The 26,100-nt window shown below is 38.2% G+C and overlaps 3 protein-coding genes across 3 annotated transcripts; 1 reads left to right on the top strand and 2 right to left on the bottom strand.

The window, feature by feature from the left end:
• The first annotated feature begins 317 nt into the window (after positions 1–317).
• On the top strand, positions 318–1,279 carry LOC111600825 (signal peptidase complex catalytic subunit SEC11A). Its single transcript, XM_023317129.2, has 4 exons — positions 318–572; positions 639–898; positions 965–1,142; positions 1,201–1,279. The coding sequence occupies exons 1-4, from the start codon at positions 504–506 to the stop codon at positions 1,249–1,251; spliced, it is 558 nt and encodes a 185-aa protein (XP_023172897.1). The 5' UTR covers positions 318–503; the 3' UTR covers positions 1,252–1,279.
• Positions 1,280–1,360: 81 nt separating this feature from the next.
• On the bottom strand, positions 1,361–2,176 carry LOC111600824 (bifunctional transcriptional activator/DNA repair enzyme Ada). The gene has a single exon (XM_023317128.2). The coding sequence runs from the start codon at positions 2,054–2,056 to the stop codon at positions 1,490–1,492; it is 567 nt and encodes a 188-aa protein (XP_023172896.2). The 5' UTR covers positions 2,057–2,176; the 3' UTR covers positions 1,361–1,489.
• A 2,391-nt stretch (positions 2,177–4,567) lies between these two features.
• On the bottom strand, positions 4,568–25,780 carry LOC111600806 (homeotic protein labial). The gene is made up of 4 exons (XM_023317100.2): positions 25,558–25,780; positions 24,039–25,354; positions 5,776–6,155; positions 4,568–5,256 (listed from the first exon to the last, which is right to left on the bottom strand). The coding sequence occupies exons 2-4, from the start codon at positions 25,315–25,317 to the stop codon at positions 5,023–5,025; spliced, it is 1,893 nt and encodes a 630-aa protein (XP_023172868.2). The 5' UTR covers positions 25,318–25,354; positions 25,558–25,780; the 3' UTR covers positions 4,568–5,022.
• Between the last annotated feature and the right edge of the window lie 320 nt (positions 25,781–26,100).

The following is a 26,100-nucleotide window of genomic DNA, read 5'->3' as shown; positions in this document are numbered from 1 at the left end:
GAGTCATTTACAGATATCTATGATACTATCTAATTTCTTAAGTTTCTGATGTTCATCTTTTCACCTTATTTCTTTATTATTTTTATCGTCTTTTCTTGTTTATTTTGTATTAAATATTTATTTAATTAATATGCGGTCCTGATTTACATACATTCATAAAATAAACAACATACCCACACAGACTACTTGTCGAACCGATATCAGTTTCAATAAGATATCGACGATTAAGTAGAAATATATGGTAGTTAATACCAGCAATTTCTTAGTATTTTTTAGTGTTTTCTAGTATAATTTCTTTGCAGTCTTAGGATTTCAGTAGCTTTGTAGTTTAGTTACACCGCAATTCCTACTGACGTGTCGGACCAACGCGTCGTCTGAGGCGCTACAAAATTTGCTAATTTTTGTCTTCGTGGAACTGAAATTATATTGTTCCAAATTTGCATAAGTTTCCTGTTAGGGGTTTTTATTATTATCGATAGCGAGACAAATATAAAATCACAACCATGGGCATAGCCAGTATATTGCAAGTGGACGAAATGCTGGGCGATTTCAATAGAATGAACAAACGCCAGGTGAGTGCTGCTCCCAACTCCTGCCTCTTGGCCATGTTTAGTAAAGGAAATCTGGCATATTTTTAGTCACTCTATCAAGTACTCAGCTTTGCAATGATTGTATCCTCTGCATTGATGATTTGGAAAGGTCTAATGGTAGTCACAGGCAGCGAATCGCCAATTGTTGTCGTACTGAGCGGTAGCATGGAGCCGGCTTTCCATCGGGGCGACCTTCTATTTCTCACCAACTACAAAGAGGAGCCGGTGCGTGTTGGTGAGATTGTAGTCTTCAAAGTAGAGGGACGGGACATACCCATAGTGCATCGTGTAATCAAATTGCACGAAAAGTACGTACAATTACGGTTGCCAAAATAATATTGTGAAGCGAATGATTGTAAATTGCATTTTTACAGGGAAGACGGCACAGTTAAGTTCCTGACCAAGGGCGACAATAACAATGTAGATGATCGGGGGCTGTATGCGCCTGGCCAGCTGTGGCTAACCAAAAAGGATATTGTGGGTCGCGCCAGAGGGTTCCTGCCCTATGTGGGTATTATAACGATTTTTATGAATGAATATCCCAAAGTTAAGGTTAGTATTTAATTACTTTAGCAATATTTTTACCTGCTCATTAATTGTATATTTACAGTGGGCCATACTCTCGATTCTGGCAATATTTGTGCTGCTGCATCGAGAATAGAAGTATGTTAATATGTCTAGCTAAAATTTAAGTAGGAGTTGTTGCACAATCTCGAGCATAGTTTGCATTTCAGTTTGTTCCATTCACAAAGAGTGTGCATTTCGTCGTAATGTGTTTCTTTTTTATATAAGTCAACCAACCAACTGAAGAATAACACATTTGAAGTCCGGATCTGAATTTCAATAAACCAACCATTTTATAAATACATATGTATCCCACAAATTAAAAACTAAATGATTTATATATTTGCTTCATAGTTTAAGAGGGAAGTTTTAAGGGCTGCGCCCCATCCATATTTTACGGCCCCGCTCTTTGATATAACACGATGACAGGGTATTAAAATGGATACCTCATTCTTGGCCACAGCGCTGGCTACCGCCCGAACAGCCTTTGGCCGATTTACCAGTTCCGCGAGCTTTGTATATGTGCATGTGGTGCCAGTTTTAATTTTTAGTAATTCACTCCACACAGCCAACTGCAGATCTGTGCCCAGAACTGCGATGTCGACGGCATTTGCGATTTCCTTTTCATTAAATAGAATTTTACTTCTCTCTTTAATAGCCGTTGCATCCGCTATGAGCTTTACTTTGGGCCAACGTCGTTGAAGATCCTCCAAACTTTTGTTGTCGTGATTCTGCACGAAATATAAAGCGCAAATTGCATCGCAATTTGTGCCGCTTTTTTGAATCGACGTCGTTCCAAGCAATATCCTTCCAAATTGGGTGTCGATGAAGCCATATTTAATATACGCTGGTAATCTTTGTAGTGGTGTTAGGGAGGTTTGTAAGTTATCCATTATCCACATTGTAAGAGTTAATATTTTTAAACTTTGGTTTACTTGCAAATCAGTGTTAACATAGTTTGATATAGCAAAATCCCAAAAGACTTACTTCAATTTAAAATACTGAAAAATGTTCACACATCCAAATACTTTGGATATTTTGGAAGTTTTTTTTCACACTCAAACTATATGCTTGCAGCCCTGAAAACACATTGTGAATCAATCGATAATTTTCTTATCGATATATAAGGCTCCTGATTAAAATTAATATTCAAATATACTTTTACTAATCTACAATGTAAATTAATAGGCTTGTAAGAATGTTTTAGTTGGGCGCTACTAATTGCATAATACTTATTCTCGGTCTAAATGCTGCCAGCTGTAACAATTTTGAAGATATGATTTTATCCCATTTGTCCCATTTGCTAATATTTCTAAAGAAACTAACACTCAAATTTTGGGGTAAAGGATCCAAAACAATGAAATAATAAAAATATATTGATTCAAATTTCCAAATTTTAAGTCATTAACTTTAATAATGTTAAAAATTATATTAACAGAAACTCGCATGCCAAATTTTGGGATTCTAGCTTAGAAACTGGCCTAGATATATTTTTATCCGATTTGGATATATCCAAAATTAAAATCACTGGCACTATAGCGTTTCTGAGGCACACACTTACTAGGAGTATCTGAAGAATCTTAAAAGTTAATAAGAAGAGAATACAAAGAGTATATATATAAATTTTCAAGCCTGTAGCTTTAATAGCGCCGAAATGGGCAGAAGGATGGGCAGCAAGAATTACATTGCACAAAACCAATATACTCTTTCACTTAGAGAAAGAGCATATATTAGCTATTGCTTTAGTGGCATGTTTTCATTTTGTATACGTAATATAGTTAGATAAGGGACCAGCATGCACGCACTATTTGCCTCTCGGTCTTTCTCGGCTTCTTCTCTACACCTTTCAGGTCAACGCGAAGCTGATAAGTTTAGTGCGAAATTGCCCAGCTTTGCCGTTGTCCTTGTCCTTGTCTAAGGCGTTATTTAGTTGAGAAATGTTCGATGTCAAAAGGCAGCGCAGTTTACTGAGTAATGTAGTTATTGTTAAGAGCAAATAACAATTTGGCAAATAAAAAAAAAACAACAAAGGGACTGTTATTTATAATAAATATGGAGGACTGACTCAAGGTCAATGATTATTGTTGTTATTTTGTTGTTATATGCATGTGTGTTTGTATGTAACTAAGATTACTAAGTTCTTAAGCTCGTCGTGCATATAGAAACGAACATTCGATGTAGCTTCATTTTTTGTATGTATGTGGATATTTAGATACATAGACACCATCATGTGTTATTTAATAGAGTTTGATGTATTGGAAATATTGAACATAGTCTTAAAATCCTATCCATCAAGTATGCTAACCGACTTTGATGAATTTTCCACGTTATTTTGAATACTAGCAAATTAGTCAAATTTTCAAAGTATCCCAGCAAATCCCCAGAAAATTTAAATTTCTGTACACATGTGATTTTTGAGGAACTACTGTGATAGACTCTTTTTGTAATACCCTAATTCATCAAACCTACATACATATGTTGATAAGAATTCTATTGCTGTGGGACAGTTATTGTTTTTTAAGTATAATAAGCCTCGTTCTTTCCTTGTGACTACATAACTATATAAGTGTCCTGTAATATTTTGATGTTAGGTTTTTTAAAGAAACATTTCCAAATAAGTTTATTTATTTATGTCTGGTTCCGTTGTACAATTATAATTATATTACAATTAAGACTAGATTATATGTATAAATATATATCTATATATATATATATATATATAGTACATACATCAAGAGTGAATACCAATTTGTCGAATAACTCTTATTCTTTTATCGTAGAAGGCCTTGCTTACAGTAACAGAATAATAATACTAAATACGGTTACGAGTACGAGCCAATTACAATGCTATTCGCTTTCGATTAGGCTTAACAGCTTAAGAATATGAATCTGCAGTTATGGTAGCATTCGCATAGATTTTGATTTAGTTTAACGTGTTTGTATAATGTTTGTTAAGCATTGTATTTTACATTGCAAGTCGAGTTGTTCGGCGTGCAGTAATTTGCATATGACATTTGTTTATATGATATAACCCTGAGTTTAGTTTGTTCTAGTCTAACGTTCAGCTGCCGATCCTAAACAGTAGCTAGTATTTGATTTAATTATTTGTTCAAATTACAAATGAATTTTATATAATTTTTCTTTGAGTTTTTAGTATACACATTTTTATATTCTGTTAATTGGCTACAATTATGAAATATATATAGATATATATATACATATATATACTTATATATACATATATAATATATATATATATTTATTTTGGGATTTTTTCATATAATGTTTATTTTGTCTATTTATTTATCACAACAAAATGCGCTTGACATTTGGCAATTTTATACAACAGCAAAAATAATAACAAAAACAATTAAAATTGTTTAGTCGGCAGTGCGCGACTAGCAGATACCCCGTACTCAGCAAGCATTGAGATATATATATATAAAATGTAATTCTCCAATACCTGTAATATATGTAGTTTTGTCAGATTTGTATTATATGTGGGGATACTAGTCCAAAGCTCCGAGCTTTGATAGCGGACAGGCAGACGGACAACAAAATGTATATTGGGAATACTGAAAATACACTTTTTACTTCATGTATGACTTGAAATCGATAGTAATCGATTCTGGAAGCTGTACACGTAGCTAATTAGAAATGGATACGTCCTATGGAATATAAGTTAGGTATGGCATGCAAACAGACAGACGGACAGATAAGTATATGGATATGCTTAGTCCGAGGAAGTGCTTGATAGTTTCCCCAATGGGTACAGGGTATTGTAAACAACAAGATCAACGACAACGGCAGCAATGACATCCGCAACAACAACAACAAAAACAATAGCTAGATTGCAAATAGTTCAACTCTATTTGGCCACTGTCGTTGCTGCTGCTGCTGATGCTGCTGCTGCTGCTGTTGTTGGCAATTCATTGCTGGCCAATTCAGAAGTCTTCAAATCGGGTTGCTGTTGATGTTGCTGTAGAGGCTGCTTTTCAGTTAACACGGGTGCGTTGTGCTGCGTTATAATATCCGCCGGAATGAGACCCTCTTTGACGCGCTTCTTCTGCTTCATGCGGCGATTCTGAAACCATATTTTGACCTGTGAATCGAAGAATTCCGTTAGAAATATAGAAACTAGACGTTGATGCAACGAAAGTCGCTAAATATATAATGTAATCTTAATAGAGATTTGCAAGCTAAAGCAACATAACAACAATTTTATGAAAGTTAAAATGTTTTCATAATTTAAAGAAAATGGAGCCTGTCTTATGTTTTTTCGACTTATGAGCTTCTGTGGATATGATGTGGAAGGAGATTTAAAATCTGATAAAAGTGAATTAAAGTTAAAATTAAGAAATAGGACGTCTTCATAAGTAAACAGAAGTTTATTGACCGAGAATAATGAAATTGTATTATATATTATATATATAATTGGAATAACTAAAAACCAGATGCTGCTTTTGCTGTCTACTTTGCTAAGCTCGAGGACCGTATGAAAGCCTTTTGGGATATAAATTGAACAATCGGACTTCAAGCTTGACTTTCACTTATAGATGAACTATTCTAGTCGTTCTACTTGCTACTTGAATTGCTTCAGTTTGTGAAAAAGTAGACTCACCTGCGTCTCGTTCAGTTGCAGCGTGTTGGCAATCTCGATTCGTCGAGCACGGGTCAAGTAGCGGTTGAAATGGAACTCCTTCTCCAGCTCAGTCAGCTGCTTGTTGGTGAAGTTGGTGCGGCCCGAGTTGTTCGTGGATGACAGACTGCAGTTGCTGAGGCCGACGCCGGCAGAGGCACCAACAGCACTGCCACCAACAACAGCAGCAGCCCCACCGTTGCCAATGACCAAGCCATTGGTTCCAACGCCCGTGGTCGCATTGTTCGGCAGCAGCGGATTCTGGATGGGCAAGACAGCAGAGCTGCCCCCGCGGCACATGTCCAGGTGACCATTCAGCTGGTAATCGTGCATGTTGCTCATGTTGGCAGGTAGTTTCGGTGCTGAGAGAGGGAAAGAGAGAGAGAGAGAGATAGATATAGAGAGAGAGCCATGGGAAGAAAAGAAAGAAAAGTGATCGTCATTCTTGAGTTTTTGTTGTGGTTACGTTCTGGGTTAGGGCTGAGTGATCCCCTGGCGTTGATCTCTAGCTGTCGTACCTAATCAGTGTGAGAGGCCCAGAGACTCACTGGCCTAACCATAAACCTTGTGGGCATTCAAATGTGTGTGTGTGCGTGTGTGTGTGTATGTTGTTATTATTTTGGGCCGTGCCTTTGAATTTTGCTCTTTGCGTGATTCTGCATTTTATTCATAATTTGACATGCGCCCCGTGGCGTAAGCCGCCGATGATGAAAATAATCTCTGCCTGTTCCATAGAAGGATTTAATGTGGCTAATAGGTTTGTTTGAAAATATTGGGATTATCCTGACAGCGGGTTTGACTTTACCTTAGACGCAAAAAATAAATCAAATATAGTTGTGGGTGGTACTGAAATTCAGTTTGTTGTATTTGTGTTCAGATGGCTTGACAAGTTACGTTAGTAACGACGCGTCAAGATGTATTTGCGGATCTGCACAGAAGGAAGCAATGAAAGCATTTATTAACCAATATGAGAGATAGCTGTACTATGAATAGACTGACAAGGTTAGTTCCATTCAGCCTGCTGGCCTAATTCATAATATATCGATTCAGCTCAGCTCGGCTCGGAATAATATATATTGAATACTCGATATATAGTCAAAAGGCTAGGTAGTTTATTTTATATTAAAAATAACGAAAACTTAAAAATCGGCAATTCATTTCTTTTGTCAATAAATAAGGATAATTTGGCTCAGCTAACTGACAAATTTTAGGTAAACAAGAATGAAATAGTAATGAAAAAATGTATATATATATAGTTAATGGTATATTAATCTTTATTAAACACTATTTGGATAATGAAAACATAACAAGAAGCTCACCATAAAAGGCAATCGCAAGAGTTTGTAAAACACTGTCTTATGATATTTGGAACGCTTTAATTTCTTTACATATAGTAAAAATATAAAAGCCAATGGCAGGTGATAAAAAACCTTTTCACACAATCATAAATCTAAATGAAAGTTTCATTCAAATAAATCAATTAAGAAGCATTAAGTAGCAATAACGACACGTAAGTGTTCAGTATTATTGGAACGACGCGTCGATTAGTTTTAAGTTAAAAGGTGACCGGCAGCTGGACGGGCACCAGGTAATGCCCATAAGTAAGAACAACAATATTCGAGCTATATGAACGCTAGTAGCAGAGTTTTTTTTGTAGTTTATGCATTTCGGCAATTGGTAGCGACCCACTATAAATCAAATGAGCGATATCATAAATTAAAAAAGAATATAAACTGAAAAAATAAAACAAAAAGGCCGTCCACTCTAAGCACGCGAATGAATGATGAATTTATGACACCTACTGCAAAACAGAAGTCAATTTGGCGTATACAGATCGAAAGCACTGTGCCTCAATTGGCATGGCGAGGAATGGGAGCGGTCGATAAGCTGTTGCTAGAGTTGGACACTAAAGTTGAATTCAGAGTTCCTATCATAATGCATACACACACACACACACACACACACACAGCCACATGTGTGTGCAAGAAAACAAGCATAAGGATTAGGCTGTGAGTGGCCCGGGCTACATTTGAATTTTCCAACAGACAAACAGCAGCTCGCAGTGTCGCATTCCAGTAATCAATGAGCCCGGGCATTTGGGATAGTGGGTATTTGGGCATGGAGCTGCGTTTACTTCTGCTGCAACTGCTGGCTGGGCTGGGCTGGGCTGGGTCGGGCTGGTGTCGCTCGACATGTCAAACATGTCGCGGACAGTTGGCGGCACCGTCGCCTTTAACTGGCGTCCGCGTCCGGCGCCAAACGGTATCTACATTTGTAATATTAGTTTTAGAGAGCATTATCGATGGATCGCTTCCACTTGAATGCACGCAATGCGTTGCTGACTGTGTCGCCTACTGTGTTGACAGTGTGCGCTAGCAGAAAATCTACGGGCAATGGGCAACAGGCAACGGGCAACGGGCAGCGGACGATGGGTAACTCAGTTGCACAAGGCCATTCGCTGTGACTGTCTGTTGGCTTGGTGTGGCAGGCGCGGGTGAGCGGCTGCCACTTTGGCACCATGGCGCTTAAATGACATTGCTGACAATCAATGTAAACAAGAGCAGAAGTTGCACCACCAACAACAACAACAACAACAACAACAACAACTCTACTTGGTTGCACGTGTGCGCGCGGTTGTGCATGCGGGTGGGAATAAACCGAGTTGGGCGGTTGGCTCATTCCTCACTTCAGATGGCAACAAAGTCAATGTAATTTGATATCATCGCAAACTAGCTTAATTACAATTGCAGGTTTTAACTCAGTTTGTTGACTTTGCATAACTTTGATAAATGCTCGTGTAAAAGGAAAGTGAATGAAAGCCTCAAGTCTCCGAGGGATTAACTCCTGAGTTGCTTAACAACTTGGTCAACTGCTTACGCAGAGCTCATCAAATCAAAACGTATCGGCAACTAGACCTTGATGGTTCCAATGTCTAAGCAATCGATACATAATAATAATCTTTGGATAAGATGGTATTACACTTACTAGAACTTGTGGCTTTGAGTGTTCGGTTGAGCTATTTAAATGAATGGGAATTATATAACTTATATTATATATGATATAATCATTTATTGTTATTTAAAATAATACTAGAAGTGTGTCTCTTCTTAGTAGATCTTATTGATCTCCTATTCTTGCTAGCCTATCTGTAGCTCCAGTGAATTTTGCATAGTCAAAACTGAGTGATTCATCAGCAGGCGGCCATTTTGATATGATATTATCAGTTGTATGATATGTAGGCGCCAGTGGCACTTTACACAGATCCCCCAGCCCTAGGCAAGTCGACAGCGACGTCGTCTCTGGACGGGCATTACAGATAGCTGGAGGCAGGGGCTGGGACGGAGGCACACGCAGCGCGATTAAGTGGGCAGACGACGGACAGTGCACAAGCGTTCGATGAGGGCCTTCTGGTGTCTGGGCAGCGACTCAGTTGACAATATGTTTTAATTCGAGTGCAAATAGAAAATTATATTGCAATTAAAAGTAAATTGTTTTAATTGCTTGCTCAAACACACAACAAAAAGACGACGACGTGCCTAATCACAAACATAAATGTGCAGAGTGGAAATACTTTTGGGCACGATCGTTGACGATTTGATTGATCACATAGGTAGTCAAACGATACTAAATATCCGCTGGCCAAAACTCGCATAATTTATGGCCAGAATTTGTTTGCAAATCAAACTACAAAACGTAATTTGACATTCGGCCGAAAACATTTCGCAATATGCTCTCAACGCTGATACGCTGATACTCTCTGTTAAGGTCAGCAGATGGTCATTCGTGGCGCAGCTGACAGCTGACCAGTGCGGGAGAGGTCAGTCAAATATTGGACTAATATTCAGGAAGTATTAGACATGTACCTAGCCGCCAGTGGAATACCCTTCATAATATAAAAGACTTGACAAATAAATATTTTATGCACTTGCAGTAAGTCGTCTTCGCAGAGCAGATGATTTAATGTTATCATATTCGAAGTATTTCTTTCAATAAAATGAGCTCTAGCTGGCATGGACTTTAATAATCAATCGAGGTATGCTAAATATATCAGAGAAAGAGAGAGAGAGAGAGAGAAAGATAATAGTGCAAAAAAAACTCATCAAACCGATCTTATTATTTTTCTGCTAAAGCTTTACTTTATTCAGCAAGCTGTTTCTAGTAAGTCGCTAAAGTTGATGGTAAGTTAATACCGCTCTCTCTTTCACTCTCTGTCGCAGTGAGTACAGAAATAAATAAATAAAAATGCATATCAAATTATATTTTAATTTCATAGTCAGTCAATGGGCTGCTCTAACTCCCTTTCTACTTCGCAATCTTTTTCTTTCCTTCTTTCCGTCTATCCGTCTCTATCTGTCATTAAGGACTTATACAGTTTGTTAGGTGCTCATAGAATATGATTATGTTCTTATAAAAGACAAAATACTTTCTGAAAAAATGTAAATACCCTTTGAAAGTGTATACAATAATCCTGTTGGCTCGCAGGACTAATTGCCTATCTACACCCCCGCTACTTGAACCCCTTTCGCCTGGGGTGCGTGAGTGTATGTGTGTGTAACATATTTGCTTGGAATGTGTTTTCTCATTTTAGCTATTTCAATGCGTTCGCTGACTTGACTAAAACTCTCTAACACACTCACACACACACACACACACACACCCACACAATAGCTAATCCAATCCATATATGCTGTCAGTTTTATTGGTCAGCTGTCAACTTGAACTTTTCACATGTCATGCAATGCTGCAGTTTCAGCTCTTTTTGGTAACATGAAATGCACATTTAACACAATTTAACTTGCGGTGCATTGGACCTGATACACCTACAAGCACTGCATATATATGCGCGTGTTATTTCTATAAACTTCCCCAAAGAAAAAGTTTTCTTATTAATTGAAATGGTTTGGCTCTGGGGACGTCCCGTGGCTTATTAGTCACAACGTGTGCTATGGACACACGTGAAAAGTGTTTCACAAAAGGCTTAGCCATGCTTTGAGCTATAAAAACTGTAAGCCCACTTCCAAACACATGCATCGAGTAACCCGAACGGCGCCTCATTATAAAAATGTTGGCTGTCGCGCCGGAAGCAGGTTAGATTTTGTTGTATCGAACAGAGTTTTGTTTGTGCTCGTGTCTCTGTCTCTGTCTCTGTGTCTTCGTTTGTCTTTCTCGTGTATGCGAGTGTTTTTACTTTTTAACCAAAACGAAATTTAAATATTGACACAGATCTATGGATACGCACATGTTTACTTTATGCAAGCATTAATAGCAACGTTTTGGCTACTGTTTTTTCTAGATTAACAGAATCGAATTCCAGTAGCTGAGAATTTTGACATTATTTGCTTTCCATTGATAAGAAGTGCTATCTGTGGATGTGTGTGCCCGTCCGTCTGCACCACAAATCGAAATGTGCATTTATGTCGGTCACAATAGATAGAAAGTGTGAGTTAAAGATTGGGTTTATTCGAGCTAGCCATTAGACTAGAAGGTAGTCTCATTGTGAGAAACAGAAGAAATCACATTTCAAATATATGAGATAAAAACTCTTTAAGTAAAAGAATATATTTCAAATCCATATATATCGAAGTTGGTAGTAAATGTTGGGAAATGGAATCTGGAGTCTTTGCTTTTAGCACTTGCTTAGCTGCTTGACTAGTCTAAGGACCTTCCCTACCTTCAACTTGGGAGCTGAAAGTGAAAATGTTAAATTGCATTCGAATAGTTCTATTTCCCATGCAAGTTATACCCTAGCAGCATGCTCTTTCAAATCGTCCCATATCGTGGCCTCTCTCTACTCTACTACTTCTAATTATATTTGAAAAATAAGTTTCACGAAGACTACAACTAATATTAGAATTTCAGATGGTTTTTTTGCATTAGCTTAAGTTTAGGCATTGCTTGAGCAATGTTCCAGACTGGCGTGCAAAATTCTACTGGGATTCGAGCTCAGCTGCGTTTTAGGACGTCAAATAAGCATTTGATCGGCTCGGAAATGATGGATTACCGTTGAAGCTTATACAGCAGCTAGGACAAAACATAGGGGCTCGAGTTGCTCAGGGCAGCTACCTATGAGCCATTCGATACACTCTGTCCGCACAGGAAATTATAGTCGATACAACGTGGAACTTGGGGTTTACCTACGGCTAAGAAGCAAACACCTTTAACCTACCTTTAGTATTAACACTTAGCAACATTAAAGGTCCGAGAGGATCATTTCGATGGTTTCTTTGATTTTGGTACCAAAAATAAATTTTAAACGAGCGAGCTGCCAGCGATTCTAATCATTCTGTGATTGTATTACACAATGCTTGGTCTGCAGTATCGGATCTACTAAGGGAACTTAATAGTTAAATAACTTTTAGATGTAATTTCTTATACAAATTTTCATAGCATTCATATATGTGTTTTGGCCAATCTGAAGACTCTAACGGTATTCAAGTGATAATAAAAATGCGAATCCTTTTTGTTGATTTTTATCGATAATAAGAAAATGGGATGAGTTATCGAAAAAGAATTAAGCATGTATAGCGTGTGGTATACAGCAGTATACATTTGACAATTAAAATTTGTCTTTTTTTTTTGGATTATGGAATTGCTGTGTTCATACGGACGGACACACTCAGATGGACATAGATCGCCTCAGCTTGTCTTCCTAAGTTTTTTGCAGACTGCCAAGTTTCCTTCTGCCTGTTACGAACATTTTCAAAAAACTGAATTCCCTTTCACAATAAGTGTAAAATAAGTTTCAATGATTTGTATTATAATTATTTTACGATTTATTCTATTGGAATCATGTTAGAAGTGAAACAAGAATTTATTTCATGTATAAACTGGGGTTAACCTTATCTCTTTTGATCTCATCTGTTGTCTAATTACAAATTTAAATAATCCATCGCTAGAACAACTTTGATAATAACAAAATACTTTGAAACTAAGAACTGATTGTTTAATATGAATCATGCTGAAATGCAATGTGAATCATGACCCTAATCCTCTATCTATAAAACATATATTTGTTCAACAGTCTAAAATTGAGTTCTAAGTTTCACGTTTTAGTGAGTCACTTAACATACAAATAGTTGGGAACATAGAGCTTATGGTTGTGTGTGTATGTGTGTGTGTGTGTGTGGGCAATGGGTAAACTCGTAACTCTTTTGGGCTGACAGCCTGAATCCAAGGCCTACAACAAGACAATTTCCTATAATATTTTTGAAAAGGCGCTGCATTCGCTAGATTCGATATAATTCGTTGAGAAAATGCGCGTATATACACAAGGCAAAATGATTTATTATATTGAAATTATCTCATGTAAACAAGTCAAGCTGCCAAGCAGAGCTAATGCCACTTGTCGGCAACAACAGCCCAACCACCAGCACCACCCGCCACAAAGTCAGCTAAATTTGTTAATTTGTCTAATGAAAAATGTTCGAGAGCCCCAAAAAATATTTATGAAAGTGGGCCTATGCCAGAGCATTAACACATTGGCCAATATTGAAGGCGACACTTTTAGACGAGGTATGCGCTCTCACTTTTCTTATCTCTCTCTCTCTCTCTCTCTCTGCCTCTCCCTCTCTCTTTCTCTGTGTGTTGCTGCCTGGCTGAGTTTTCGCACGAAGATTGATGATGACATTAGCATCATTGTCGAAAATTTAAAGAACGCCAACAAAATTGTCAAAGGACGTGCGAGCGTCTGGAATTGTCACTGTCTTCAGAATATTCAGTCGCCAAAATGTTTTCAAATTTGTTTTGTTGACGTTTTAATTTGCAAATACTTATAGACATGCTATAGAGGATTACACCCACACACACGCACACACATATTATATGTACACGCGCATATATATACACATATATATATATATATGCCATTTATATATATATATACTTTATCGTTGTATTTCTGTCGTATAGCAAACAACTTACAGGAATGCGGCATTAATTGAATTATATCGTCAAAGACGTTGGCAGCAGGCGCAATGACTAAAGACAAGTTAGCTGGCTATAATCGCGACTACCTGAGTTGCAGTCACCTCAACAGTGCGCTCTGTCAGTTATAGATACTTATGAATATAAGTGTATGCTAGGCTGTTAAGCATAGCTACTTTACTTTGTGCAATCTGAACTGATTTTCATACTCAAATAAACTTACTTAAACATTGATTTATATTGTTTAAATGAAAGGGAGAAAGAACTCGATGGCTTAGTAACAGAGACACGGTCATATTTACAGACAGACAGATGTAGCTAGATAGACTCTGCTGCTGATCTTGATCAATAGATATATATAAATAGCTTTTCCTTTTGCTTGTTAAATACATTGGCACAAACTCAATATGGCCAAAACTCGCATTTTCAATTGGCGCAGTGTGATAAAATTGAATAAGAAGGTGGGTGGAGCGTGTCAAGTGGATTTCAATTTAGAGCACGGAAAGTGTTGGCTGTCAGCCATTGGCACGCACACACGCACACACGCACACACGCACGCACAAACACACGTTCGCACACACTACAGTACATGTCAACCCATATTTTGCACTTGGAAGCCATTTTTTCTTGGCTTCTATCGAACACCCTTATTTGTAGAGAGACCCTGGCTGTGTCGAAAGAGAATTTACACACATAAACTTATATACAACCAAGTACATAGAACAACAAAAGGGAAACTATGCGCATCTACTTCGCTATTTGGTGTGTGTGCGAGTGTGTGTGCGAGTGTGTGGCTCTGCATTTTCGTTGGTGATCCGTCATGTTGTCAGAATGTATTATTCGAATTAAGATTTAATTTTTTTTTCTACCATTGAATTAAATTAACACAACACACATACACGCGTTCCAAGCAGCTGTGCTACACACACACACACACAGAGAGAGGCACACACTCGCAACTCCTGCCACCGTCTGCTGACTGTTAACTTAGTCAAGTCTTATTTTAGCAATTGGAAGTGAATTTGTTCTAGTGATAATTTTAAAAATAAAAATTTGTGTCTAATCTAATACATTTTTATACTCGCTATTATTTTGGTACTATCAGGCTAGTAACAATTCTGTTTAAAGTAATTATCATTTGTCCATCTCGTAAGGCGACTGCAAACCTATCGTGTTATAATTAATGCCAATATAGATTGGCTCCAACATTCAGAGGAGAGTTCAACTTAAAAGATTAATAATTATTTTAAATAGGGCTTAAAAAGAACACCAGCAGTATGTATTTAATATGAATGTCTATAAAACTAATATTAGTTTTAGAGTAACTACATGTTTGGAGTTCATATCTCAGACCTGAAGGTCTTTAAGCTGTAAACCTCTATCTGATAAGCGCTTGCCATTAATAGCTTAATTTCTGAACATTGAAATAATAATTGAAAAGTGTTGCTTGGAAAGCTGTCTGTATCTGTAGTCACTGAATTTTGTATATCATACTTGGAAGATGATTATGTATCTGTGTTTAATTCTAGCAGCACAACATTCTATAAAATGGAAGTTGTATGACAGATCTTTGCACGTCTAACTAAGCCAACAGAGTGCCATTCGGTTAATGCCTTAATGCACCTGGTGGACACCTAGGCCAACATTCTGTGGCACCTGCAGAGCTATCTATCAATTAGCTCCATCCAAAGTGAATGAAGTAGCGCCTGTCGCAACACTCAGCTGAAGTTCAAGCGTACGAACCTAATACCAGCCGCCACTACAATGTCCACTTTAAAGCCCAGCAGCGTCAAGCGGTGTCCATTGTTCTTGCCGGACGCAGCGTGGGCGGCCAGGAGGGTTGTAATAAGTTCGATATCGCCATTCCCTAACTGATATAGGAAAGCACAAACATCGTGAGTCTGGTTGGCAATAGCTGCCCACCAGATACCCTGTATACATAGATGAGATAAATTAAAAATTTCGTGTGCTCAGCTCTTGTAGCAGAAAAGAGAAACGAAACGAAACGTTGTGGCTATTGATGTAAGTGAAGAATGTTTATGGAATAATAATAAAAGATACACGTATCTGCATATGAATGGAATGAGACATCTAAATATTACTTCACACAAAAATTGAAATTATTCTATAATTAAATTAAGTAGTTCACATACTGAATCTACGTTCTTTGTGCAAAGCTGCAGTTCCACCTAGCAGCAGCTGTGCTTAGGCTATACTAGAGGCATTGAGCATTTTAATTAATGTCAGCTTAAGATATGCAAAATTCCAATAACGATTATGTGAAATTAGTTTTTTTCTAATTTTTTAAGGTATCCAAAAACCGAATTATTCATAAATTTTGTTACTGTAACTCTTATGGGTTACGAGATTGCTCTGTTGATACGAACGGACTGACAGACTGAAAGATGGAAGGACAGACGGACATAGTTTTCATCGCCTCGCCTCCTTCAGCAGTTACATTTGCACAAAAATATAAAACCCCAAATTCCCATTTGTAATGGGCTAGGGTATAAAAATAACAAAAATAAATTCAAACAACGAAACTTCAAATTGACAGCTTTCGTTTAACTTTTATCTGCTGAAACCGTTTGCTGCCGTCGCACGCACCGCTCTCGATTTGATTGGCCCGCGACCAATAAAAGGAAAGAAAAAAAGTAGACAAATGCCTGGTTAGGCGGTTGGTCATGAAATCACCTTCACATGTTGGCGCGCCTAACGAGAGACAATTGTAGAGCTCCGGGGCTCTAATGGCATGTTTCGGCATTCTTTGATTTTCAGATCATTGGCTAAATGTGTGTGTTTTGGGAGCCAGAGAAACGAACAAACTGAGCAGCGGAGAGCTGCCGACCCACGAAACTAAGTTGAATTCAAAGAGCACCGCAAAACTTTGGAGAGTCACATATTGTTCTGCCTGCACTATCTACAAGTCCATAGTATTGCCGAACCAGTTGTCAATTGTCTATAGCCGGGCATAATCGTAATGTGAGCAGCTTAAATTGTTAGCTGACTACTGTTTGTTTTTTGTTTCGTCAAACTCGTCGAGATATTTTAAGTAGCGAATTGTATTTTGTATATTTGTAATTATTATTTTACATCGAAACACCATTTGGGCATAAACGAGTAGAAGTGCTCTAGTCAAGACGACTCGACTAGGAGATACCCTGAACCCAGCAAAGCAGTCATATTCCAGTCCCATATACATGCCTATATACGCATGCATAAGCACGTACGCACTCTGCTTACTGCGCAGCATGGCCTTGACTAAGGGAACTTAATTGTTGAATAGCTTTTGCTCTAGATGGATCTTCTTGTATAGACAGGAACCTACACAGTAAAGCTGAAGTCTCCAGTATTAGTGGCATTCAAGCTACGCTTACAAAACCAAGCCAAATAATCGATTTTTATCGATAACAAAGAAATGCGATGAGTTATCAAAACAAGATAACCTTGTCCGGCGTATGATATACACGAGTATAAATATCGCTTTGTTCTCTCACTAGATCGACTCAGCTCATCGATTTGACCAAGAGTATATATACTTTTTGGGGTCTGTCATGCCTCCTTCTGCCTGTTACCAACATTTTCACAAAACCATTATACCCTCAGTTCGCATTGTCAATGGGCTCAGGGTATAAAAAGCCCAGTGGTCAGTGGGGTTCGATTAATTGATGGATGGTCATAAATTCAAAGGGATTTCGTAATGCAGATTATAATTTACACGTATCCCGATCTGAGCTGCTTTGTGGATATGTGGTATATCACTTATATTATATTGTATAGTTACTATGGAGCATGATTTGGAGTTTGTTATTTTCATACTACCAAAAATCTATCTGTGTCTTTTGACTTGATAAATATTCGCTTTCCTGTGCATTAGCCAAGCCGTATGTAGGCAAAAAATATACCATCTTATCTATCTTTAAGTTTCATGGCTCGTCTTTTAGACCGCGACGAATCCGATAATGTTGATATTTGAAGAAATTTGGTTTTGTTAGTGAAAAAGTATTATACATACGTATCTTACTGCTATATTTTGTATATATATATTATATATTATATATTATATATTATATATTATATATTATATATTATATATTATATATTATATATTATATATTATATATTATATATTATATATTAAATATTATATATTATATATAATATATTATATATTATATATTATATATTATATATTATATATTATATATTATATATTATATATTATATATTATATATTATATTAAATATTATATATTATTTATTATGATGACTATGACTATGCCATGGTCTAAAGCTCAAAACCAGAGCGAATTTTGTTTTGTTTGGTATAATCTTATGGTTTATCTAGACAAATGATATTTTCATTATGAAATGATTTGCTTGCCGTTCTATTAATAAAAAACTAAATTTAATCAATTTGACAACTTGATGACTTTTGTACAATAATAATTATTAGCTGTCAAAAGTTCAACAATGGATAGGAAAGTTACAATAACAATTCACAACTCAATGTCTAAGCGAATATCTAAATGTTTTGATTGCGAAATATTTATGTATAAATTAATTAGCTGTGCCTTGCGCCTTGCTTATCATTACCTTGTTATATATATATATATATAAATATATATATATTTATAATATAATTTTATTAAGCAGATATTGAGGCGCTTTTTATCGGCTTAATTGTGCGTTGTGTGCTGTGTTTGCCCGGCACGTAACTGGATACTTATATCATTTCGTAAATTATATACTTGAAAAGTATTAAAGGCAGCCGGGCAGACGCCACGAGCAGACCAGACTAGGAACCTTATGCGAATGCAAACAAGAGATAAGATATCCTCGCTTATGGCCCACTGTTTGCACGAAAAATGTCGAAAAAGGCAAACAAGGCGACAGGCCACTGGGATGACAATATTATTATTATTCCTCGCTCTGTTTTATTTTATTTTTTTTTGGATAATATTACATAATAAGACGTGCGCACCCTCGAGTATCCTTTAATGCTGGCAATGGCTCTGGGTAGGGAGAAAGGGAATTGGAACAGGAACTGGAATCGGCATGTGGAGTATACTGACTGGCCTCAAGGGCGCTCATTTCTGTGGCTGGGGGCTTGTCTCCGCCTGTCAGGCAGACCACTAATGCGCTTCTCATGTCGCCTGATCTCAAAAACTTTTATGAGAACTGACATTTGAGGTGTGTGCAAGTGTCGCAGTCCGGCCACAGAGACATACAGAATTAGAGAGAGAAAGACAACAGCAGAGAGAAAATTTGAGATTTGGGCAGTTATAGTAGCGGACTTTTAAGTGGTAATTAATGTAAATACTCCGACATTTATCAGTTTACAAATCGACTTCAACCTCGAAAGGAAAAGTTCCAGCTTGAGCTCCATTTCCTTAGCCCTTTTTTGTAGGGTATTTAATAATACGTTTCCAAAATGTTAGCTCGACGCGCGCGAGCGCGAGCGCACGAAATTTGTCACGACACATGCCGCACATTTTTTGGAGTTATTTTTGTTTTTTGTTTTTGTATTTTTTGGTGGCTCTCCAGTTGTGAGGGCCAAGAGCGAGACCAATCCAAGTAGCTATTGTGACGTACGGTGACAGACAGGCAGGCGAGCGGGCGGGTTGTTCGCTGTCTGGACTGGGCGTTTGATCTTATCTCAAATTCCTGGTGGTCACTTTTCTATCCAAAATATCATTTCGTTTAAATAGTCTGCCCTTTTTTAGGTCTCGTTTGTTGTTTCTTTCACATTTTTGTGTGTGTGTTTTGTTTTGAAATGCAAGTAATTAATTCATTTCGCTGCTGCGTCGCCCTCGCGTGTTGGTGTCAAGAAATATCAAAATATCACATCAAATAAATGTTGAATACGCTACAACGAGCTGCAAGGGCTGTGCCACTCCTCCAATCGACCCTTCCACCGCCGTTGCCCTGGCTAACACCTCTCTGAACTTTGGCCCAAAGCATTTTTTGTTTATACCCTGAGACCATTGAAGATGGAATTTAGGGTATACTGAGCTTGTTAAAATGGTTAAGATCTACAAAAACAGACTTGGCCGATATGTTCGTTCGTCACTTTTAATACTTGACAACTACTTGACACATACTTGACAACAAATTTTCGATAGCTAATAATTGATTTGATGAAATCAATTGAAGTTGGTATGAATATCATTTTATTCCTGTTTTGGGCATAGATCCTTGTAAGTTATATACACGAAACAAATAATCTCCTTTTAGCAAAACTTGTGCAATTCTCTTCAGAAACGCTGCCAGCTGCAGGGTATCTGCTAGTCGGGCACTCTTACGTTGTCACTCTTAGCTGCTTTATTTTATTTCTTTTAGCTAACAAGTCGCAGCGACATTTATGTTAATTTTCGTGTTCGGTTTCTTTTTCAGCTCTATTCATATTTCATATTTTTTTCGTATTTTCACGTTTTCACATTTTTGCTTGCGTGTTAGCATATTGCCCCGCCCCCAGCATTAAAAGAGGGAAATGCCGCGACAAAGTGGTGGATCGTTTAAAAAACAATAAAACACGATGCACACATAACTCTTTAGCTACGAACAGTAATTAAATTGTTATGCCACACGTTGGACATTCGATTCTCAATTAAAATAAAGCGCAATAACCGTTAACAAATACAGGCATTGTATGCAGCTTGATTTAGAGTGCCACAGGAGTTCTAGATAATTTGTTAATTGGGTGGGAAAAGCGCTAATCTTGAAATTTGAAATATCTTTATAAATATCTTATGTAATAACCTAGTTGAATGAACTTTCAGTTTTAAGGAATTAACTGAGATGAATGATATTTTCTTGTTCATCTGCTTAGGCACCAAACAATAATAAAAAACTTATTGAATAGATACAAATTGAATACTTTCTATATAATAGCACAATTAATTATTGTGTAGCCTGATTATTTTATTGGCTGTGCTTGTCGAAACCTAGGCAAAGACAACTGAATTTACTGTTCAGAATCTCAGAGATGTCGAGTATTCTGCAGTCGAGTACGCCCGCCTGTACCGCTTTTGCTTGTGAAACTTTGCATTTGACTCAGACATTATTTTTATACGGCTAATAAAAAACATTCTGAATTTAAATCTAATGTAAAGTATTTCTATTTATTGATTGAAATGTCCTACTGTACTCAGTGTGCATCTCTTACATTGCTATTACTCATCCAGCTACCGATTTGTATCTTTAACCTGAGCGACTCTGTCGATTGACAAATTCCAGGCCAAGTTGTCAATGGCGATTCGCTTGTAAGAATTGTAATTAATCTTTGGCTAGCTCACGGGCAGTAACTCACACACTGTGGAAATAGCAGTGGCTAGCTTTTCAGTTTCTTGCCCCTCCGGCCCGGACTCTACTTATCGCTTAACCTTTTCCGTGCTTGTGATATGGTCTGGTTATTGAAAAATGCTGATTAACACATTAGAGCTTATTGAATTGAATGCAACGAATGTGAATATGAATGTGAATACGAATGGGAATGTGAATGTGAATGTGAATGTGAGTGTAGATATTTCTCATACACGTTTTACTGCCAAGCTTCTGCTGTGCGTGAATGCCAATATGTCGAATGCTACCATTTATAACCATGATCGCTGATTATGCTGTTTCTCTGACTGAAAATGGATAACATGACAGATGGACTGAAGCAGGCATGTGCGCGCACAGCCAGAGATCGAGACTGAGCCCGAGACCGAGACCGAGTCCGAGTCCGAGACTAAGATTGAGACTGAGACTGCGACCGAGATCGAGACCAAGACGCTGATCATGAGACTGAGACCTGCTCCCCAGCTCTTGCAGTTGGGACTCAGTGACAGTTCGGTTGCAGCGTGGCTCAAATGAACGAACTCTTTATTTAAATAATCATTTTTTCTGACAGCCAGCTTGACTTCCAGATCGACATCCACTACCAGCTACTCTCGGGCCTCAGCGACAACTGCCGCGCGAGTAGTCGAGCTTCTTTCTTGATATTCATTCCGAGCTGCATTTCTTATATTTTATTATGATTTTTCATTTTCTTTTCATTTTCTTTTCTTTGCACGCTTTAATTGTTTGTTTGACTCGCCGTTTAAGCGCCCCGTATGAACGTGTGTCGTCTATCTCTTGCTCTCTCTCTCTCTCTCCGTCTCTCTTGCTCTTGCTCTCTTTAAGTTTCCGCGCTCGACCGTCATTGTCAGCTTCCCTTTTGGGTGCGGCGCGTGGGGATCTCTGGCGTCGTTTAATTGAATACGATGCATGTAAATGACACTTTTCAGCATTAATAAGCAAATATTTGTATGATTATTGGTGTAGCAGGGGGATTACGCTGCAGCTTCAACTATTGCAAGGTAGAAGCTCGCCAGCTCTGATATCTGATTGGAGTCGTTCTGCTGTCGCAACAGGTAAAGTGCTTAACAAGTTTCGAAGTCTGGAAGTCAAATGTGTCTGTCACATCAATTTGGCCAACAGGTTCAGAGAAGCTCGAGAGCATGTATTCAATGTAGTTGTGAATCACTTTCAGTAGCGGCTCTTCATAGAAATAAAAATATGCTCTCTTATGCGATATAGTTAAAGGAATATGTAAGTAGTTGAAACTGGAAAAATAATTTTAGTTGCTTCTCAATGACTGAAAGTTGTGGAAGAGCTCTTAAAATTTTCAAAACTGAATCGCTGCTTAAAGGTAGACAACATTTAAAAAATTACATAAAATCTTAGAGAATATTATTTCTGAAGAAAACACTTATTGCATTTATATTCATTGTAATCTTCTATCTTGACTTTACGCAAAGTTAAGACGTGTATCTTTATAATACATAAAGAAATTCTGAATAGATGTGCCCAAGCAATTTTTGGATATTTGACTATTTTAAGTCTTTTATTGAAAGTGGAGACACAAGAGTTTATAGATGATTTATGAATCAAAAAGATATTTTGACAAACAGGTAAAAATAATAAATCCACACTCTATATACACATTTTATTAAGTGTAGCTTGCAAACCATCAAAACCCTATGTAAGAAAATATTAAATGCCTCATATTTAATTTTATAAATTTCGCAAATATATTATCATGAATTTCAGTTTGATCTTTGAGTATGTTTCTTAGGCTGGCTAATTCCAAGATACAAAACTCTCGACGCAGTGACAAGTGACAACCTGACTGACTGCACAGCATTGACAAAAATTATCTGAAATATGCAAGAATTATGCGAAGGGCTAGTGGAAGGGATGGGAGAGAGGGGAGCTCTAAAGCAGGCAGAAATCATTATGAGAGGCCGTCAGGCGAAATCTTTGGCATTTGAAGAGACATTCTTATTTTTAGGTGACATACCCTCGGTGGGACGTCTGACGCACTTGGCTGTTGCACGCATATATCTGGACTGTCAATCAGTTTTGAAAGTCATCGTTTTTTTTGAGTTTTTCTTGTATATCATTTGGTTTTATTCAACTCTTTCTCTCAGTTTTATATTGCTTTTGGGCTTGTAATATATCTTCTTGCGAATACTTGTACAACAGGTTTAATATATGATGCCTCAATGATCAAATACCTATGAAATATTTGCCCAAACTCAAATATATTTTTAAGAATATTTGATATTTTATAGATTTGAAACAAAAGTGTATGAGTACCAATTTTATTAGTGTCAACCGAACAAAGAGAGTATAGGTTATAGGTTAAATATATATTTGATTAATATATATGAAATCATACGTTTTATTCAATGGTTAAAGTATTTAGTATTATTTACAAGGCCTGTTCGAAAATTATTCAGCAATTGTGATTTTTAATTTACACGGTTTTTACTCAAGTCCCTTACTTAAGCCGATAAGTTCAGCCGTTTTGTTCAGTTCATTTTTGAGAGTTGTTTTGGTTTAGCCGTGTTTTGGCTCGTCTTCGAATTGTGTCTAGTTCCCTGCTCACTCATCGTTACGAGTTGGAGATAAGGAGAAGTGTTGAAGAAGCCAAACAAAATAAAAAAAAAAATAATTTTTTGAGCGGGCCGAGAATCGGAAAAAACGTTAGCACAAGTATTTAATTTGCGGTGGGGATTACTTTGAATAGGTATTCAATAAAAATATAATATTTGGAAAATTGAACAATTTGCAACTGTGTTTGAACAGACCTCGTACAGTTACATATATAGTTTATCGATCCCTTTTCTTATGTTCATATAAAAATCTGTACTTTCGATCATTACAATTATAATAAAAATATTTATTCGCATCATCAATTTTCAAGTCTCTCTTCATTATTACTTACTTGGATCATATCTGTATATATATATATATATATATATATATATTTATCAATTGTGGTTAACACTCACCTTGTGGCTTGGGAACATTCCGCTTGAGCTGCATCCATTTGTACGTTGGAATGTTTGTCGCGTGATTTGGTGATTTTGATTGGGAGTTCGCTTGGTGCGTGGAGTTAGCTGCGGACACAGATGCGGTGGATGATGATGTGGAGCTGCCAGGTGAGGTGACGCCACTGCCCCGTTGATTCCGTGCCATAGACAAACAGTTGTTGGAGCTATTAGGCGATATCGAATGCTGTGGCACGCCCTGAGCAGGAGCACTGGTTGCATGTTGCTGTAGTTGCTGTTGCTGTTGCTGTTGCTGTTGATGTTGCTGGTGTGCGCTGCCAGTTAAGCTGGGTACATGTCCATGACTGAGACTGTGATGTAGATGAGCGTGCGGATAGTCCATGGCGATGCCTGCATCCAAGGCGTAGCCACTTCCCATGTGCTGATGATGATGCCACATTTGTGGCGACGACTGTTGCTGTCCGGCAGCCAGCTGCAACATGGCATCCGACGGATCCTCTAGCAGCATGCCAGGTGCTGCAGCCGCATAGCCCGCATGCAGCACTGCAGCATATTTCTCCTCCATTTGGCTGGCATAGACATGCGGTTGCGTCTGCGCCACACTTGGCGAGTAGAGACAATCCAGATTAGTGTACATCATTCCATTCTCCGAGCTAATAATGGGCGCATGCGCATCCAGAGCCTGCTGCTGCTGTTGCTGCTGTTGTTGCTGTTGCTGCGTGGCATTGGTCGCTGTCACCGGCGAATTGTTGGCGGGTGGTGGTACCGTTGCTACTGCGGCTGTGGCATAGTATGGGTTCACCGAATCACTGTCGTAGTAGGAGTCGGCAGGCGAGTGGCTTGTGGGATGTAATGGAGTGCTATTGGATGTTGCAACAGCCGCCGAAGTTGTGATGCCGTACTCCGCTGCACTGGGACTAAACAGGTGCGAGTGCGGGTAAAGTTGTTGCTGTTGCTGCTGTTGCTGATGCTGTTGCTGTTGCTGTTGCTGCTGTGCGAGTGGATGTTGCAGTTGGTGTTGGGCTGGCGGTGGCGTTAGCTGTTGCTGATAGTAATTGGGCGAGTTGCTGTCGTAGCCATTGTAGACCAGTTGCTGGTGTTGTTGCAGCTGCTGCTGCTGCTGTTGGTGTTGTTGATGTTGTTGCTGCTGCTGCTGCGGTTGCTGGATGTGGTGGGTCGGGGAGGGAAAGTAGTTGCTGCCATAGCCATCGTAGGCTGTGGCAGTAGCATGTGGATGATGATGTGGATGGTTGCCGTACATGCTGCTAACGTCCATCATATTGTAGGCCAAAACTGCACTCAACAAATTTGATTGCCTGAAAAAGTGGGGAAAATAGGGAATGTTGCCTAAAATTTGCATCTAATATAAAAACAGGTGGCTTAAGTACGTATTGCCTCAAATTTTGAGAATATTTCAAAGTCTCCTTCATCAAAAGATTAGGCAATACGTCTTAGAAGCCTAGAACGGCTTGATCTCGACTATATATTTAAGTTTGTTTTTTTTAAACATAAAACTAACTTTTTTCAAAAAATGATTTTGTTGAGTGTGCCCAGCAGCTTGTCGAAACACGTTTTTATATATTTCTTTGATTTAAGACACGCGCCTTTCGTTTGATTTTCAATACACTTTGACACACTGACATTAGCAGTTATACGAAGCACGACATAACTGTTGACAATTACAGTTCCGACGGTTTCTCCGTACTTTGTTTTACGCGACGGTTCTCGAACTTCGTGCTGCGAGCGCGCTAACCAAGTGGTGACTGATTGCTGGTCGGGCAGCCAACAGCAAACCACACACAGAGACGCCTGGCATGCATGCAGGCCACGCCTCTGTGAGTGAGCACGACTGTCGTCTCGCTTGCGCACACACTGCTGTTCAATGACTGAGTCGGTTGGCTAGTATATTGGCAGCTCGCTCGCGCAACTGTTTCGTGCTGAGCTCTTATCAGAGGACTGTCGGCAAACGGTAACGGGGGTTAGATATTACCGGTTTTGGCAGTTGCTGTTTTCATTTAGACTTTTTTGCCGGTCCCTTGGCAAATGCTGATATTAGAGTTAC

This window comes from Drosophila hydei, unplaced genomic scaffold, assembly GCF_003285905.1.
Source record: "Drosophila hydei strain 15085-1641.00,03,60 unplaced genomic scaffold, DhydRS2 tig00008139-arrow-pilon, whole genome shotgun sequence".
Taxonomy (NCBI): Eukaryota; Metazoa; Arthropoda; class Insecta; order Diptera; family Drosophilidae; genus Drosophila; species Drosophila hydei.
The sequence above is the reverse complement of the archived record's forward strand: the minus strand, read 5'-3'. Positions and strand labels throughout refer to the sequence as shown.